General features: G+C 39.8%; 1 protein-coding gene across 2 annotated transcripts; it reads left to right on the top strand.

Annotated features, from left to right (window-relative positions):
* The first annotated feature begins 361 nt into the window (after positions 1-361).
* matr3l1.1 (matrin 3-like 1.1) lies at positions 362-18,121 on the top strand. Of its 2 annotated transcripts, none has more exons than XM_048231151.1 (19): positions 362-501; positions 2,387-3,369; positions 3,579-3,640; positions 3,779-3,817; positions 3,915-4,042; positions 4,582-4,640; positions 4,738-4,854; positions 6,117-6,242; positions 6,342-6,458; positions 8,998-9,122; positions 10,194-11,100; positions 11,183-11,264; positions 12,219-12,241; positions 12,456-12,584; positions 12,859-12,989; positions 13,111-13,393; positions 13,497-13,614; positions 17,336-17,457; positions 17,859-18,121. In XM_048231151.1, exons 2-19 carry the CDS (start codon positions 2,509-2,511, stop codon positions 17,883-17,885), a joined length of 3,456 nt encoding a protein of 1,151 aa, XP_048087108.1. In that variant the 5' UTR covers positions 362-501; positions 2,387-2,508; the 3' UTR covers positions 17,886-18,121. The 2 variants fall into 2 exon arrangements, with proteins under 2 accessions (XP_048087108.1, XP_048087109.1); XM_048231152.1 differs by lacking the exon at positions 362-501 and adding an exon at positions 1,777-1,793.
* The last annotated feature ends 1,020 nt before the right edge of the window (positions 18,122-19,141 follow it).

Raw genomic sequence — 19,141 nt, 5'->3', positions numbered from 1 at the left:
AAGGTATGTTTTCTCAAGAGTTTTGCTGGTTTAGCAGGTCAACCATGAACCATCATAGGGTGGTCAAACAAGCTGGCCAACCAGTAAACCACCTTAAGATGGTCAGGTTTTTTCCCCCCAGCAGGGATACATTAAAGACATTGTACCAGAAATGTGCATTTACTGTTTTGGGATTGTTCCAATGAATGAAGCTTGTGTAATCCAACAATTGTATTATTGGGGAGAGTGCAATACCGTATGTGTGCTCGCGCGCTTGCAATATTCAGAGCTTTCATGAAGATGTAGTAGGATTGAGCGAGAGGGTTAAATGGCTTTTTGAGATCACACTTGTATGCGTTCCGGAGTAGCTGAGTAGGTCTGCTCGTCTATTACTCCGGGCCAGTTGGTGGCGTGGTGTTCTACTGCAAGGGTGGGAACACTACAGCAGACCGCTCTGTTTGTTGTCGTTTGAAGCAACAGTAATGTGTTTTTACTGATGACCTCGTGATTTACCAACGAAAGGTAAGAATATCAAAGTATATATGTATTGCAAATCACATTTTATGTTATGGGTAAGTCTGCGCTTTGCGCCTTTGAGACAGCAAGCAGGCTGTATCTTCAGAGAACATTATTGGTGCTGCCCACTGGTCTGTAACGTTAGCTAGCTAGCTAGCTAACAGTTCAATTGGCAATGAATTGATTTAGTTAGTTGCCTGGCCACAACAAGAAACGTTCTTAAACTAGGCCTACAGTACACAATAAAGACCTAATCGTTTACAATATTTTGCGCAGCCGTGTAATGTTGCACAAACTTAAATTCCGTTTTCACTTTAACGTTAATGTTTGGCAACTGTTAGCTGCCAATCTTGGTACTGCTAAGACATGCCCAGCATGTTCCCAGTAACGCTAAGTTATTTAGCACAGTTAACACTATCGAACAAGAATGCATTCAAGTACCGGTTGGTTTCTTGATTTATCTTTTCCTGATTTACCTGTTGAGAGGGCTTGCAAAGTTATCGTGAATAGCGACATACACATACAATTAACGTTAGCAAAGTTACTCACTTAGACTTCTACCCAGAGCCATATAAATGAGCCTAGAATCTACTTGGAACTTTTGTAACGTTTTTGCTCCTGCGCTTAAAAGGTGATGTATGTAAGACCAGAGAGGGTTAAAGCGGAATCAAGGATCTTTGGTATGGCATTGTAATAAATCATAAAATGATTATAACATGCCATCAAAGATTAAAGAAACATGTTGTTCTCAAATACTGGCTTCACTGTAGGGCTGGGATAAACGATTATTTTTTTAAACGATTAATCTAGCGATTATTTTTTCGATGCATCGATTAATCTAACGATTCATTTTTTCAGTCCGATTCGATTTCGATTAGATTATCTCCCAATTAATTATACATGTTTATTTACATATATGAATGAAAAAACATGAATTCTTTAACATTGTAATATATGTTTATTGCTCTTAAGATTCCAAAATAAAAGACTATACAAGTGCAAAGTAATGCATTCTTAGTCAGAGGTAGCATTCAATAAAGTTCAGTAGTGTATGTCTAATTGAGTGCCTGTCATTTTAAGACGTGTGGGAATCCTTGCAATTAACATTAACACAGTTAAAAGGCTGCTGATGTGTGGATGCAATTCATAACGTAGTAAGTTCAAATAACGGTTCGTACTTCTCCTTTGGACAAGCACTTTTCCATTTACATCGGGATTTTGCAAACATTCAGATCACATGCAGAGGAGGAGCAGCGGGCTCGTTACGAGAGAGAGCGGGCGGGGCGAGGAAAGGCTGTGTGAGTAAAAAGTGCAGCTCAATGAAATGATCTTATCTTTAATTTAAATAGTATCACTACAACATAGAACATCAATGTGTGGTGGCCGGTTTTGATTTCGTGGTGCCCAGCCACAGATTAGTCAACGTATGGAAAACACTGAAGGTGTAAAATTAAAAATATTTAGCAGCACAAGTTATGCTTGACGAATCGAGACTCATATTTTGCGTCGACGTCATCGATTACATCGACGCGTTGTTCCAGCCCTACTTTACTGACATTAACAACAATGGTACAACTAGGATATTCACATTCAGACTTTGATTTGCAGCCTGCTATACTGTTTTGAGTTTGTGGGGTGGCACCATCTGCCAATTTACCCAATCACACAGTAGCATTTCGACCTTTGGATTGCCAGATTAGCCTACTTTTGATTTTTAGCACCTTTAATAAAACAGTACAAACTTAGGATTCAATTAAAGGCCAAATTGGTTTAGGAACTTTTTCTGGATGTCTGGGATTTTCGAGAACTCTCTCTTCAAATATGCTTCACAGGCACTCAAGAGAATACAATTTACACAGACCTCTTCTTCTCTCTCATTTTACAACGTCAGGTTTCAAGTGAAGTGGAATTTTCAACTGATTTAAAATTAAGGCTTAGGGACTGAAGTAAAAGGTACATTAATTGCGGCAATACTACGGCATAGATCCCTAAAGAAAGGTAAGACATTGCATCATGTCTCAGAACCATCCATATAGAAGTTCGCGGACTGGATACAGATCTCAAGACGACTTCTATGAAGACCCCGGTTCACAGTACACTGGGCAGAGAGATGTTTACCAAAGACCTGAAGACCTCCCTCACCCCCAGAGTTACCAACCTTCCAGCCGTGACCAACCTTCCAGTCGTGCTATGGAAACCCACACATCTTTGAGACCTGATGTCCTCAATATTCTTGATAGCTGTGGGCTAGAGCCCAGTGACCTCTCTCTCCTCGCTGAAATGCCAGAGGACCTCATCACCGTTGAGACCCTACCCCATCTGCTGAAAAAGCTGAGGGACAGTAAAAAGCCTGGTCCTGTGCCTCCTGCTTCTGCCTCCCATTTCACCACCAGTGCTCCAGGACCAGCACCTCTGCCAGCCTATGAGAGGAAGCGGCTTTCTACTTCCACAGAGTACCGGCCAGTTCACTCGCCTCATCCCGCTCCTGCCAGCTCACGCAATCTCAGAGAGACGTGGCAAGATCACAACCTTGACCAAAGGCATACCAGCGTTTCTGCTCACCATTCTCGACAAGGGGTCACCTCTAGCTATGCGGTAGAGTATGGTCATTCTAGACGTGAAAATTTGCATCATGACCATTCTGCAAGCTACAGCGCAGAACCAAGACAGGGCCGCATTTCAGCTTCTTCCCGGCGTGACATTGACTACCGACAGAAGCCTGTGGTTGATGATGGTGAACCACCGTATTTCCCGAAGAAGGACGTGCACCACACATTGCCATCGAAGAAAGAGGCATCAGATTTTCATGGCAGAACTCCATCTGTTTTCCCATACGCCTGCCAACTCTGCAACATGGTTGTACTTTCTAACAAGGTAAGTAATGTCACTTTCATTCGTGCTTTCCCTCTCTCAGTGATCTTCCTTGTGTTATCCGTTTGAGTGGGCTGGGCTCCACCGGAGAAGCAGGTAGGTAGCATAAAAGAGCTGTCATGTTCAAAACTGGTCATTTTATTATGTAGATATGTTATAATGGGAGTTGTTTTACATTTCATATAAGTAAAAGTATGTTGTATTTTTTAAAGGACTGGAATCAACACGTAAATACTGCTCAACATGCTGACAGTCAGCTCAAGCTGCTGCAGAGGTTGGTAATTTTAATGTGTTTAACATATTAGAATTTTATTAGATAGATAGAACACTACAATTGTTGAATTTTACCTTTTTCCGTAACAAGAAAAATGGCAACATTCAGGTTCAATTACTTGTTTTTATGCACATAAAGGTATCCAGCATGGGACTGCCACATCAGTTCAGTCAGAAGGTATGCACCAAGATGTACTTTAAGTTGTTTATCATGCAAAAGTTTTTTTTTTTTATTCTGTGTAATTTTGTAATTCTGAGCTTTTTGACTTGCAAAGCGGGGATCCTCCTACAAGACCAACTGCCCATGATCGTGCAAAAACAACTGCCCATGATCGTGCAAAAACAACTGCCCATGATCGTGCAAAAACTGCAAGACCACAGAAGAGATCTAGCCAGTCCATTGGTAAGAAACAACTTCTGCTGTATCAGGCTAGCTAACAGGAGACTGTCTGTCTTGGCTGCAGCACCTGAATTGTGTAACTACCAGATGCACTAGTATATATTGACTGACTGTTTTCTCTCAGTATAGGAACAGCTTTATCTGTACAGTCACATGCCAATTTGGCCATTTGATCTAATAATCTTTCATCATTAGTGTTGCGGGACCAGACCTGCTTCCAGAGTTCAATCTGGAAATGAAAACACAAGTAAACATTACAGAGCTTTCACTCTCTTTCACCTCCACATTGGCCAGTACTTTTATCAAAAGGCTTTAAATCCTCCCTAAGAAAACATTTAAGCTGGTTTAGATATGTTAAATGCCATTAATGCTGTAATTATTCCTACCTACATTCAGTCCACATTTCATCATCGCTGTGTACAGGCATATGTTGGTTGTGTAAGATTAAGTGTTGATAAATATGGGAAAAAGAATGTTTTGTAATTTAATGTAGCATGATTATTCTCTCATGTTAATCTCTGATCAATTTCCTTTTCCTTTAGAAGGACCCCCTAAAAATGAAAAAAGACCCAATCTGAAAAAAGTGAAAGAAAAACCCAAGGTAAGTATCAGCAATCCAGCTCACAATGTACTTACAGTTAGTGAATGGAAATGCATTTGGTAACACTATTTTTTCATGTCCTTGCTTCTTTACTTAGATTGTCGGCAAAGTTATTTCTGTCAAATATGCTGCCAAAAGTATTGATGAGGAGTATATAAGGAGGCTCCTGGGACAGTTTGGGGCTATCATCAAAATTATAATGTTCCCGTCATTGGTAAGTAGTTCTTGCTCTTCACTGACGCCCATCACTGCTGATCAAGGTGAAGGCCCCTGGTCACTTGCTTGTCTAGCTAGATCAGTAGTCCTCAAAGTGTGGGACTTGCCCCACTAGTGGGTAATAGAGAGTGACAGGTGGGGCGCGAGGAACAGCAGGAAATATTTTACAGAAATCTATCTTTAATAATGCCTTTCTTTTTTGATGAGGAGGATCATGGATTCAAAACAAAATAGCCACATACTAACAAAAGAGTCATAAACCGACCAGCATATGAATTAAAATAACATCTGATCCAGCAGACCAAGACGGAAAATGTAACATGGGAACCAAAATGCGAAATTATTTTTTTTTTTTTAACACTTGTCATTTTGCCAGGTTGATATGGTCAGGTGGGTTTTGAAAATTCCCCACCTCCAAAGTGGGGAGCTAGACACATATTAAACCATCAATAAGACTGGAACTTTGTGACAAAATAAATGTATCATCAAAGTATTCTATGGTGTCATCATGAAATCAGCAGTCATCTGAAAGAACTAGGGATGCACGGACACCAGCTTCAGATATTGGGCCGATAGTGTGCCCGTACTCATACTCACAAAAGTTCTCCGATACCACACACCGATACCACTTCATTGCAATGTTTCCGCTAAAGCATAGTAGCATAACTGCTACCCTTAAGAAACTGCTACTATGCTTTCATGTGCCGCCGCTAGGTGTATTTCTGGGGGAAACATTGTAATATTGCATTACATTACATGAGACTGAAGGCTGTGATCATAGGGTATCTTGTCATTCTTTATTTTTTGGATTATTGTAACAACCAGAGCCAGAAAAGAGAATAAACCTTATCCTCAAATTCACTGCATTTTCATGCTAGCCTAATAGTTACTTTTCTGGTAGAAATATTCAGATTGGTATTCGGTATTAGCAAGTACACAAATGTAAATACTCATATTTGGTTAGAAAAAATGGTATTGGTGCGTCCCTAATCAGAACTTCCGGACTTGCATGAAAAGTTTGACTGAACCATCTGCCTTAACTATTATTTCACATGTGAAGGCATTGGTGAGGCCTGTATGCTCTCTGGCCTTGTGGATTTGAGAGAACAGTAAACAGTGGCAGGGCTATCCTAAACCAAGATTGTATATTGTATTCAGCTTGTAGACAAAACACTTGTCCTGTTGTTTATCATGATTGTTGCTACCCTGCAACTGTGTGTAAAAGACCCTGACTATTCAGTGTGGATCTCAATAACACAGGCATTTGTGGAAATGGGCTCTAATGATCAAGCCGGAGATATTGAAAAATACTTCACTTCAAATCCATTGGAAGTGGAGGGAAGTCAGGTTGTCTTCACTATATCAGAAGCATTTAAGTTTCTTAAGGTAAGTTTTTGTGTTTTGTTTTTTGTTTTGTTTTGTCATTAAATCAATATTTTGAAGTAACTGCACGAAATTGATGAATGTATCACGTGTTCATTCTAGAGTTCCAAGGTGGTGTGTTTCTCACCCTTACCTGCTGGAGAAGGACTGACCAGTGAGCTTACAGCCATTGCAAAACGATTTGGTCCTGTGAAGAACACCCTGTTTTTACCTTCTCGGGTAAGACACATCCCAAGCAGTGTATTTTGATGAACAATAGAAAACACCGTGTGATGTCTTTAGACTTGATTATCGCTTGTTGTTATTGGAACTGTTGTATTACAGTTTTTCTCAGTCTATTTGGTGCATCATCGCAAGGCAGCTCTATTTTCTATTTTTAAAACTACAAAGTTACACATTATTGTGTGTGGAGGGGGTTGATTGCAAGACAGTGGATATGGTTCAAAGTTTTTTTTTTTTTTTTTCTGTTGACAGACATTGTGACCGTATAAAGAAAACAAAGGCTTTTACAGTATTGTACTGTACATCTTTCTATACATCCTGATATTTCTGTCTGTTAAGTCACATATATTTATATATGCTAGACAGACTATGACAACTAGTTATGACTGCTAGTTTAACACATTTGCATGTAATGGCACAAGCGATTAAAGTAGGCCAATTTGTTTTATGGGGTAGGACTATTCAGCAGGGAATCAGTATAGTGCATTTTGACTAAAATAATATTTGCAAATTGCAATTGAAAATTAAAAAAAAAAACTGAGTCAGTGGCATGGATCTACAAGAGCATTGCTATTTGTTCAAGATGATATGGAATTTGAACAAACAGTTTTGAGAATTTCAATACTGATCTGAGAAATGCACCAAAGCAACTGAGAAAAACTAAAGCAATATAGTACTCGTGATAGTGGCATTGGTAAGATCAGACATGTCAAAGTCAAGGCCCGCGGGCCGGATCCGGATGAATTATCTACAGCCCCCAGGATGATATTTGATTAGTATTAGAACCAGCCCGCAGGCCGCAGCCGCCGGCTGCTGTTTTGCACGCACCAATACTCCATTTCCCACAATGCAACGGTAGCCCACGAACTCACTGCGGCGCCGCAAGTGGGCCTCGGCTTCATTATTCATCAGTATTCAGTCAGGGCAGATGTCAACTTTCAGCTACCTCTACCCCTCCCCAGTGTTGTGCCTGAACGTGTTCATTGAACGAAAGTTCATGAACTCGTTCATATTTTGAGCGAACGGGAACTGAACGTAGGCTACTGTATTACTACTGCCTGATGAACGTTACTGTGAACTCGTTCATTCTGGTGTCTGTGAACGGCACGCTCTTTCAGTTTAACTTCGTTGAATAGGGTGTCAGATTTCTACAGAGCCTTCCACGTGAAAACCCGGCTAAAAAACACCATAAAAGGCCTTAATATGGCAGCATGCAGGTCACCATTTGTCAAACTATGGGCCGCGGTCCGCAATGTGGACAATGGTCTGCAGAGTGAAATTATTCCCGGTCATCGTCTGATAATTTGCTGCGCAATTGATCAAGGAGCCGCGGACAGAAAAAGAAAATAAACATTTCTGATTCAATTAGTAGAAAATACTTGTTTGGTGTCATCAAACATAGAGGCATAGAATTAAGTCGTGGTATGAGCGTTTATTCAATGCATGCATGTGCACGTTGGTAGCAAAGCTAAACTTCAACCTATTGGAAGGCTATTTAATTATGAAACGACATTTAATAGAACAACGTGGATTTATGCAACTTCCATAAAAAACTATGAATTAGTCTTAGTTAAAAATAGTTAAAGATCTCCAGATCAGTGATTTACGCATTATCTGATCCGCCATTTACCATTCACAAAAGCTGGTATTGTGTTTCTGAATCCTTACATTCAGGCATTCAAATTAAATGTAATTAAATAGCATATAAATATTCTATCAGTGTATGATGCTTGCATGAGGGAAACATCCCAAAACAACGGCACCCATATAACTGCTGTTGTTTTGAGAAGTATTTCTCATGCAAGCATCATCAACAATGCAAAACAATGAAACTATTGTAGGCCTAATTATATTTTACATTAGTAAAGCAGTACTCTGATGTGCATGTTTTCACAAACTTTTGTGAACAATCTTAGCACTTTAAACATTGACTGTTTTGAAGTGCATGTATAGCATAACATATATAGTATAAAAATAATAATAATTGTGATATTATTATGATAATTTGATGGGGGGTGGGAGGATGGGTTCATGTAGGTGGGCCCTATGACCCCAAAGTATGCCTTGACTGGGCCTCCGGTCAAAGAAGTTTGAGAAAGGCTGATGTAGACGACAAAGCAGCAAGGAGGCATCGTATGATCATTTAAACAAGTTTTATGACCAGGTCGGTGAGGATGGGAAAAATCGTATATTTCTGTCCGCACTTCAGTCACAGTCATTATTCATTTAATCATTAAATAAAATACAGTACACGTCTTGGTTCAATAGGTTACGTGCAGTCATTTTAATATGTTTTAATAAACATTGAACCAATCCGGCCCTCGGCTTGTAGCAAATTTGTTTTTTTGGCCCTCTAATGTATTTGACTTTGACATCCCTGGGTAAGATATACCTACGACTGCGGTTACCTGCAGCATTTGGCGTACTGAGTGCTAAACCACAGCCCTGGGTATATATCCTTTACCAACACCACTCTCTCACTAGTGCAATATTATCTAGTTAATAAACAATTAGTGATGTACCCATTCCTCTATAGGCCTATGTAGAAATGACCAATGCAGCAGATGCAGAAGCCATGGTAAATCATCATGCCTCCCAACCATTGAAACTGAAAGGGACTGTTATTCAAGTGGACTACTCCTCAGAGTATGAAACACTGAAGTAAGTATATGGCCATTTTAGCTTCGATTCTTTTCTATCAATTGCCTGTCTTTACTGTACTTAGAACTGTCATTAATGTAAGCAATGCTGAGATGACATTACAGAATCATTAGGAAATGTTTGCCTGATGTTGTATTCTGAGTTGCCTGTTTCTGACACTTTTTGCACCTTAAAACATGACGTATGTACAAAACTGAACTCATGTGGATCAAAGCGCATTTTGCATGCCACTGAATCGCGATCTGCACTTTTCTTACTGATGCATATGCATTTATAGGAGGGTGAGGGGAAATGTGGTAGTATTGTGCAAGCACATGGGATGAGAAGTTCTAATAGTGATTGATTAGATTCCGCCATATGTATGAAAATGGCACACGTCTGTTTTGTGGTGGAAAACTTTCACCTTTTAAAAACAGGTATAATCAACATTGCAGTTATATGCGTCAATTAGAGAAACTTTCAGAGACAGCAGAATCCGTATCTGGAGCATCATTTTTCTTCATTGTTCTATGTCAAAAGCAACACTAGCTTTTGTTTGCCTTTCTAATGTCGTATTGTCACTTTCATGACACCAACTTCCCAATGCTACTAGGGTATTAACTTATAAGTCTGTCATAGCCCTAGTCTACATGCAGTAAATAGTAAACAATATTTTTTTTAGGTGGAGTAGGACTACTACTCTATATGTCAATGCTTGTTGACATCTTATTATGATGTATGATCGCTAAACTTTTGATTCTTTTTAATGTCGCCATCAGTTAACTCCATTCAAATGCGCTGGTGGTTCAGCTGTGGGCACGCAAATGGCATTGTAGTGGAGGCGGGAGCGAGCGGGGACAGGCTTTACATCATGAAGTGACAGTTTAGTATATTCCATGCAATATGGCAAGGCACAGCGCTCAGTTTCTGTGCATAGAAAAACTCTTTCTTTGTACATCCAGCCCTCAGTCTACTGGATTGGGTCATACTTTTTTCTTTTCCATCCACTGGTGAATAACTGAGATCTTGTCTTAACAGAGCCACCTTCACATTGTTAATTTGCAATTTGTTAATAATGGCTGTATTCTTTAGGGATTGTGCACCTGAGAAAAGTACAAAATGTAAATCCCCTGAAAAGCACACTAGGAGAAGTCACAGATCCAGAAGCCAATCTCGAAGTCCCAGGAGGAAGTCCAGAGACCGAAAAGACTCGAAAGAGACAACACATTCTTCCCAAAGCCAGAAAGATTCAAAGGAGAGAACACATTCATCATCACACCATCGAAGCAGCTCTGCTCCAAAAGAGGAGAAGCCCAAAGGGAAATCTCAAGATTCTCCCCCAAAGCCAGTTCCTCGGAAGGTTTCTGAAGGGAAGGTGAGCACTGACAAGGAGGGCAAAACAAGTGAGGAAGTAAAGCCGCCTGGAGCCTTGGAAGCACACAACTCTGACAGTGACTCAGACCTGGAGGGAGTAGCAGTGATCGCAGAGGACGACGAAATGGAGGGCGTGGAAATTCTCGATGCAGTGGACTCCGATGGGATTGAGGTGGAGGAGGAGGATGACGAGCAGGTGGCCTCCAGAGACGGAGATCAAGATGGAGAGCAAGAAACGGAGGAGGCCGAAGTCCAGGAGAAGGCAGCAGCTGAGGTTGAGTCTGAACCTGCAGAAGAGAAACTCTCATCTGAGGGCTCAAACAGAGTTAGTCGTTCAGAGAAATCAGAAGCGTGTGAAGAGGCGACAGAGAGTGGGGCGTTGGTGTCCTCTAGCAGTAAGGAGGAACACAAGGCACAACGCACTGCAGAGGGATCCGAAAAAGGAGAGACTCATTCTCAGTCTGAAAAAGAAGTCATAGAAGTGACCTCTGGAGGAGATCAGGAGAATGAGGAACTAAATGAGAGCACAGCTCAGGACGTGGAAGACACAGCCGGAAACAAGGAGGAGGCACCACAAGACATGGAGGATGGGTCAGCAGAGATGGAGCAGGTCGCAGATGAGGAGGTAGCCTTTTTTGTTTGTTTTAAGTGCAATTGTCTCCTGTTAATTTAGACGGGCTAATCAACTATTTACTCCTACTCTACAGGAAGAATTTGATTTTCCAGAGAGCCTTGAGAACTTGATTACTTTAGATGAGATTGATGATGAGGATTCATCAGATGAACAAGGTATTGTAGGAAATCTTGTAAACCACATGTGATAATAGCCAGCATATACACAAATTCACATGATGTTTTCATGAGCCTAGAAGTGTATACTACGAAGCAAATTTTGCATAACAAGGTATGTTTTGTGTTGTCATTGTTTTGTGCTGGACAAACCCTGAAGTACACTGAGCTCCACTGGCTTCCCTTAGCCACCCGCATCAAATAAACATGCATACATCGCATACGAAGTGATTGCTGGGTCTGCACCCATTTACTTAAGTGCTCTCTAAAACGTATGTTACCCATCGACCGCTGCATTCCTCCAAGGAACATCATCTGGCACTGCCACTCCCACGGCAATCCAGACTTTTTCCATCTGTGGTCCCCCTATGGTGGAACAATCTGCCATCAGAGCAGGGGCGTGCCTCTCTATCTTCAAAAAACTCAGCTAGAGGTGCCAGGCTGCTACAGTGTTAGACTCTGTTCATGAGCCCCCATGTTCATGCCCCTAGAGTGTAGCACTGTAGCTGCAGCAACCTGAGCTAGGTAATACCGATTGTTTTCAGGGTTTTTTTTTTTTTCTACCGACCGTACTCGTGATCTCAAGAAACAGAGATATATGTGAAAAATGGCCGGAAATACCATAGTGATCTATGATTCACCTGACTTATGAAATTGTGTTATTGTAAAGCCTGGCTTTTGGCACAACATAAAGCACTAATCTTGCTTCGTAGTATACCCCTTAGGTTTAACTAAGTTTGTTGTTTCGTGAAGATGAATTAATGATGAATTTGAACCAGACACTATGCTAACAACAATGGCTGTGATGAATGAATATACTAATATTTCTTTAGATTATTTTCAATATTAGTGTAAATGACAGATTTAGTATAGATTTGACCATTAAAGCAATATTTAAAATGTGCATGGTGCAAGATATGCTATCTTTTTGTTTCTTTTTGTCTTGTCTTGCAGATGCAAAGAAATCACAAAGTTCGGTATGTCTGTCAGTCTCTCTTAATGTATGGGTGCAGTGCAGGGTTAAATTTAGAAATCAGGTCTGAAGTTTCCAAAAATTCCATAGAGATGTGTTGATTACATTTCCCTTCAATTTACAATTGCCTCTAGCCTCTAACTGACTTAGTTGAAGAGTTATATACCATATTGAACGTGAACTATGACAAATGGTAATGAAATAACCATTGAATTCAGGTTTTAGATCAGAGAGTCATCTGCCTCAGGAATTTGCCACAGGCATATTACACAGACGAAGAGTTTTGGAAGATTGGGAAGAGGTATGGAAAGGTGGCGCGCTACTTCCTGATTCGAAATCGATGCGAGGTGAGTAGAGTTGATGCATGTTAAATGAAGGGCCCCGAGTTAGCTTTCACTATGAGACTAACATTCCAAAAGCATTTTCCACCAGGAGATTCTATTTATAATCGTGGGTCACATGTGTTCTTTTTCACTCTTTCCCTCTCTGTATCACATTCTTTTACAAAAGTTGCCACTGCTTTCTCTCACTCAGAGCAAATCTCTGTTTTTTGTTTGATGCCTTAGACATTGTACTAAACAGTGCAAAATACTAAACTTGCTTACACAATTTCTTGTGCAGGGCTTCATTGAAATGGAGAATGGTGATGATGCGAAGAAAGCAGTGAGCGACTTGACACGAAGGAAATTTATATTTCACAATTATGCCTTGGAGGTTGCACTCTCTTGGAAATACAAGAAACTTGTCAATGCGTGAGTCTTGCTATCGAATCTCATGAAGTCAGGCAGTTTGATAGACTTAACATGTTCATCTCAACCCCCCCTGTCTGGCTACTTCTTATCTGTTTTTTGTTTTACCCATTTTTACCTCTAGATGGGTTCCCGAACCTGAGAAAAAAGACAAACACCAGTGCAGCAAAAGCAGTGAGAGCAGAGAAAGGAGCCGGTCACGCTCAAGTTCCAAATCCAAGTCCCAGTCGAAGCAGTCTCCAACAGAATCCAAGGACAAGAAATCTGATCAAAACAAGAAGCTTCGAGAGGATTCAGAAGCTTCGGCAGAAAAGCCCAGTGAGACTTCCAAGAACCAAGAAAAAAGTAGTCCAAACAAAGATTCCTCACAAAAGGCCGGGGAGGAGAGCCAATCGCCTGTCAGAGAGGTACAAGTGAACAGAGTGTACTGTTCAACAGACACTTTTGTCTGTGTGAAATGAGGAAGAGCACAACATTTATCTATTGTAACCATAAAGCTATTATTTTTAGGAGTCTGTGAGCACTGACAAGGCAGCCACCAACAAAGAGACCACAGTGGCACAGCCCATCAAGGCAAAGCAAGACGAAGATGATGGTCTTAGCCAATACCAGCCAAACAATCCTGTCGGTACGCCACCCCCCATGTGCTTCCTGAATGAGCTTATGAATTAACAGATTAATCTTAAGTCTCTTTTCCACTGCATGGTATTAGCTCAATTCACCTCGACTCTACTTGCTTTTTTTGGTTTTCCATTAGCAAAAACTGGTGCCTGGTACTATTTTGGTATCGCCTCCGTTGAGGTACCAAGCGAGCTGAGGCGATACCAAAAGATGATGTGAAAGTATTGCAGGTTACTGATTGGTGGCTATTTACATTGCTGTGTTCTGGACAAGACAGTCATTTAAAATGGATTGTAATTTGTTTTTATTTGCAGGTGACTCAGCTATTCTAGTCTCTCATAAAGTGAAATCAGAGGTGGAAAGGCTGCTTAGTTTAGAACTCCTTAACCTCAGTGCTTGGTTAACAGATAACAAGCTGTCTCTCCACCTTGGCAAAATTCTTTTTTGGGGTCCAGAGATAAACTGAAAAAGTCTTTGAGGTTTAAGGTAGTCGTAGATGATGTTGAAATTACGGCCAAGGAAGCGGTCACACAACAAACTGGGGAGGAGGGAGGAGAAACAGGGGAGTTTATGTCCCAAAGAGTTATTCCTAGCAAGAATATCCAGCCTCTTAGATAGTAACACCTTAAATACCCTGGCCGATGCTCTTGTTCAATGCCATCTTGACAAAGCTACAAAGACAAGCTACAGATATGTCAAAATAAACTGATCAGAGATATCCTTAAACTACATCCTAGAACTTATCTTCTTCCTGACCATTTCTCTAGTCTTAAACGTCCCACATACTCGCCACTCCCGACCGTTGGGCGACAATGTGACGTCACGGGAGCGCCGTAAACCATTTATACTCGCGCAATCAGAGAATGTCTAATAGGGGGAGAACCTTCACTCTCGGAACGCTTCCGGTGTGGTACTGCATCTAGGGGCGCTCGCGGGCGAGTCCAGAATGAATAGAGGTCTTTGGAGCTGTACCCCTCAAAATCCACTTTTCTCGGGATATAATTTGTTTTCAAGTAATTTGAATATTGTATTCGAAAGGGGAGTCAAAGACAATACACTTGGTTGAGTATTATATTTTTTAAAGTCACTTAATTGTTCTAAAAAGCCTTTCAAACGTGTCAATGACGTCATTCATTAGCATGATCATAGCATAGCATCAATGCTAGCGTGGCTCCCGGATTATTTCATTTTTGATTGATAATCCATATCCATTTTGCGAAAAATAAAATAAAATCGGAGGGTTTCAGTTGTTAAATAGGTGAAAACAATAAATGTAGCCATGTAGCTCCATAGGACCCCATGTATTTTGGACTCGCCCGCGATCGCCATCTAGGTGAACTGCAGCCAAATTCGGTTTGTATGGGATTAATAGAGTGGGGAGGCTCTCCGTAGACGGGCTCTGTTGCAATATTCTCCTGAATTGGCATTGGCCTCAATGGCAGTAAAAACTACCCTCTGTGATGATACTTCTGACTTCGGTTGCTGCTATTCACAACTACCATCATTACCATCTAGTTTCCAAGGTGTGTGCAGATAGATAGATAGATAGATAGATAGATAGATAGATACTTTATTCATACCGAGGGAAATTTTAGCAAGTAAGCTAGCTGGTTGGTGCTGAGAAATGAGTTTGTGTAATTTCCTGAGGTGGAAAGAGATTTTTTCAGGTCTTAGATATCCTTTGGTTGAAAATAAATATCTATGTTACCTTTTGCTGGATTATTGGCATGTCCCTGTGTCCTAGGTCTTTCATCTTAATTCCCTCTGGTAGCTTCATTAACTTATCCAGCAGACTATTCAAAAATCACGAACTCTCGCTGGTAAACTAGCCAGGTTAATTTCCCTCTCTCTTCAAACTGACTATTCAAACATGTTTATGTAAGATGTGGGCTAGGCTATATGAAATGCCTGAATGTGGTTTATGTCTCTATAGAGGCACGCATGCTCCCTGATCTTGGCTCCAAGCTCATCCTGCTTGTCGCATGCATCTGAAAAAAAAAATCTCCGGTGCACGACCTGCTGCGCGAGGCTGAAATTTCTCGTGCTACAGAGAATATGACGCAATTTTGACGTCACATTGTCGCGCTACCGGTCGGGTGCGGCGAGTATGTAGAACACTTTAGGTGGCTCAGAGTGGAGGAGAGAGTTTCCCAACTTCAACTGTGTTTGGTTTATAAGATAAGAAATAACCTGGGGCCGTATTACAGAAACTTCCTATCTTAAGTCCTAAGTTAAGATAGGATATGTTTCTGTAATACCAAATTGAGAAAAATCCTATCTTATCTCAAGTTAAGATATCCTAAGTAGGCGATCTAGCATCGACGTTCAGCTTTTATGTCTGTTACTTAGCAACAGATGAAACTTGTTGTTGGATCACCTCACTTCACAACTAGCAGCTATCATAATAATAATTCAATGTGGAGTTCATTACCCGTTGGAAACTTGATGTAACTTCGCGCTAATCCACCAATGGCTTTTGCCACCTCTGTTAAAGGAGAATTCCGGTGTGATATTGACCTAAAGTGTGTTGAAACATGATACCGAGTGTGAACGTATGTCTAGCTCATCTCGGCTTGTCCCCTGCACTCAGAAATCGGGCGCTTGTTATCCGCCTAGCCATGCAAATAAATCACGGTTTTACACCATTTACGAGTCTCAGCGTAGCTCCATACTTAATTGTTAGACTTCCGAGGGCCTTGACATTTAAAACGAGACATTGTGAACTTTGAAAAAGCACTAGTTTATTTACAAGACGATTTATACAGACAGTACCTGCGCTACATGTAACAAAAGAGCAGCCATCTCGCTTATTTGTAACAGTAATTTGACAGTTAGGAGAGCTGATGGGTCATCCTAAAGTTAGGACAGTTTATTTAGGATTTTGGTAACTTAGGATATTTCTGTAATACACATTTCCTATCTGGAGTTAAGATAAGAAACTGACTTTAGGATCGGCCGTTCTGTAATGACTTTTTTCCTAAATCCGATCCTAACCCTTGTTACCGTAGTTACCAAACAGATAAAATAGGATTTTCGAGTTAGGAAGTTTCTGTAATACGCCCCACACCCAAGTATGTAGGCCTATGTAATTACTTTTCTAAAATTAGTGACATGCGCAACTATTTCACCAGGGGAAGTTCCACAGATTACAGGCTCTGCCGTTTTAAGAACTGTATGGGAAAGTACTCTTTCCTATACTCGGCAGCTGTCTTTTGGTATGGTTTACCTTCCAACTTTAAACTGTGGAGCTCATCCTACTTTCATTTTAAATCTTCAATAAAAAATGGTTATCAAATTCATAAACAAAATCAAAAGATCATTGAAGTACTAGGCATATTGTACCGTCTGTTTGTGTGTCTGCTTGTCTGTCTGGCAACTTGGCTCTTGTTTTTTCTTTTGTGTTTTTGATGTGTTTTCACTTCTTTGTCTTGACTATTAGTTGATAATTACTTTCCCCTTTGTCCTCAATGTTCTAGTTCATGTGTTATTACTCCCCTTCCATCTTAAGGACCACAATAGAAACAAGCCTCTGGGCTTTATTGTGTTTTTTTTTTTTATCCTTTTGAACACTTCTTGTTGATTGTTGTTCAGTAAAGTTTTCATTAATTCATTCATAACTGAGTAGAGTAGAGGTGAGTTGAGGTGATACCATTCAATGGAAAAGGGACTGTAACTTAGTGATATGAATGGTGAAGTATGTAAAGAAGTGTGATGTAACTCCACCACAGGGCAGGAGTTTGTGCGACCTGTCGTGGGATACTTCTGTAACTTGTGCAACATCATCTATGCCACCGAAGAAGAGGCCAAAAATGAACACTGCAGTAGCCTGCCTCATTTCCAGAAGTTTAAGGTGAAGACTTCACATTATTATCATGTTTTACATTTTAGCTATTGATTGCATAAGATCATGTAATGAACATGTTTGCTAATAGAATTGAATGGCAGGGATTTTCCTTTTTAGTAATTTTGCATGGCTGTAACGACCTTACATTATGTTGATTTTGCCATTGACAGAATTACATTAAAGTCTGTATATATTTCTGTATATTTTCTGTATATTTTGAGCTGTACATTAGTAACAAAGAAAGGTATGTAAATGTTAAAAGCCTGATACAAACTACTCACAAATACCGGGGAGATTTTTGTCATCTCTGACAATCATTCTTCAAAGGAAATTGTGCTGAACATTTTTACTTATTTCCTTAACATTAAAACATTTTCCTGACTTTTTTCTCCCCCATCATTTCATAGGAGCATTTGGAAAAGACGAAGACCTGAACAGGAGTTGTTTTTTTTTGTTTTTTTTTTTTTTTTAACTGACTCATGCCATTTTTCAACTTCCAACAGCCTTATAATTGTTGTTCACATACCATGATGTTTTTGCTATTTTGTTAAACTGAGCAAAAAATGGCACATAATTCTATGTTGAAATAAGTCCCCTGTTTTTGTTAAGATTACCATGTCTCATAATAACTGTCATTTATGATTAAAGTTTAGAAAGCAGGAATGTTAAAGAGTTTACTGAATTTACTGTACATCTGTATAACAGTGTATACATAGTCATAGACGGTACGGAGTGTTAAAGCAGCCCTTGATTTTTGGGTTGAAATGTTTCCACACATTGTTCAACACCAGTATCTCAAACAACTGAACCGCTTTAGGTCACACAGGTATCCACATATTTGTTACTGTAAATTATTTTTAATGTTAAAAGAAGAAAAAAAAGGAAAATATTTTTCATTTTTTTATATTTGCTTGAAATCAGAAAGTCAAACTCCAAGACAGTATATTCAATTATGTATGTATGTATGTATGTATGTATTTAAACTTTAACATTGTAAATAGTTGGAAAGATTTGTGTACCTTTCACATCAATCACAATTTTGTTCATTCATAGGGTTTCAAAAATATAAACCCTTGATGAAATGTATGTAGGTATTACGACACAGTACAGTTGGCAGATTTCAATGTTAGCCATGTTTTATTTATTTGTATTTTCAACAAAGCCTGGGTATTTTTTAAATGACTTTACTGAATACATCAAACATTTCCTAGAAAAGCACAAGACCTGACATAGGACGCAACCAAAGTTTTCATTTTCTGTCTACGTAATTAAGCAATGTTAAACAGGCCACTTTCAAATACCAACTTAGGAATCCTTCAAATAAAACCTAAAGATCAACATACAGGACTTAGACAGTTAAATTGATGTGCGCATCACCAACAGCATCAAGTCAAATGGCAATGTTTCAAGCATGAAACTGCATTTTCTGACGAAATAGTGCTATCATTAGTAGTGTGGTTTATTTCTGTTGGAAAAAGAGGAGGAAATTAATTTCCTTTTTCAAATGAGGCTTTCAGTAAGAAACCCATCTTACCGATAGATATCTACTCCGGGACATCATTTTGACGTATTTTGTGTATGTATGTATATTTTGATGTATTTATTCAAACATAAAAACAGCGGTCAATGTTCAATTGTATTGAATCCACATGAATGTACACCTTTTTACAAAGCTTATTACATTCTTGCA

This window comes from Alosa alosa, chromosome 21 (genome assembly GCF_017589495.1).
Source record: "Alosa alosa isolate M-15738 ecotype Scorff River chromosome 21, AALO_Geno_1.1, whole genome shotgun sequence".
NCBI lineage: Eukaryota > Metazoa > Chordata > Actinopteri > Clupeiformes > Clupeidae > Alosa > Alosa alosa.
This window is presented reverse-complemented; position numbering and strand designations above follow the sequence as displayed.

Bases quoted from the DNA above. Each gene is read 5' to 3' on its own strand.
- matr3l1.1 (XM_048231151.1), top strand. From the start codon at position 2,509: ATGTCTCAGAACCATCCATATAGAAGTTCGCGGACTGGATACAGATCT. The intron at 3,370-3,578 runs GTAAGTAATGTC...TATTTTTTAAAG, and splicing joins TGGTTGTACTTTCTAACAAG to GACTGGAATCAACACGTAAA. The intron at 4,855-6,116 runs GTAAGTAGTTCT...TCAATAACACAG, and splicing joins TTATAATGTTCCCGTCATTG to GCATTTGTGGAAATGGGCTC.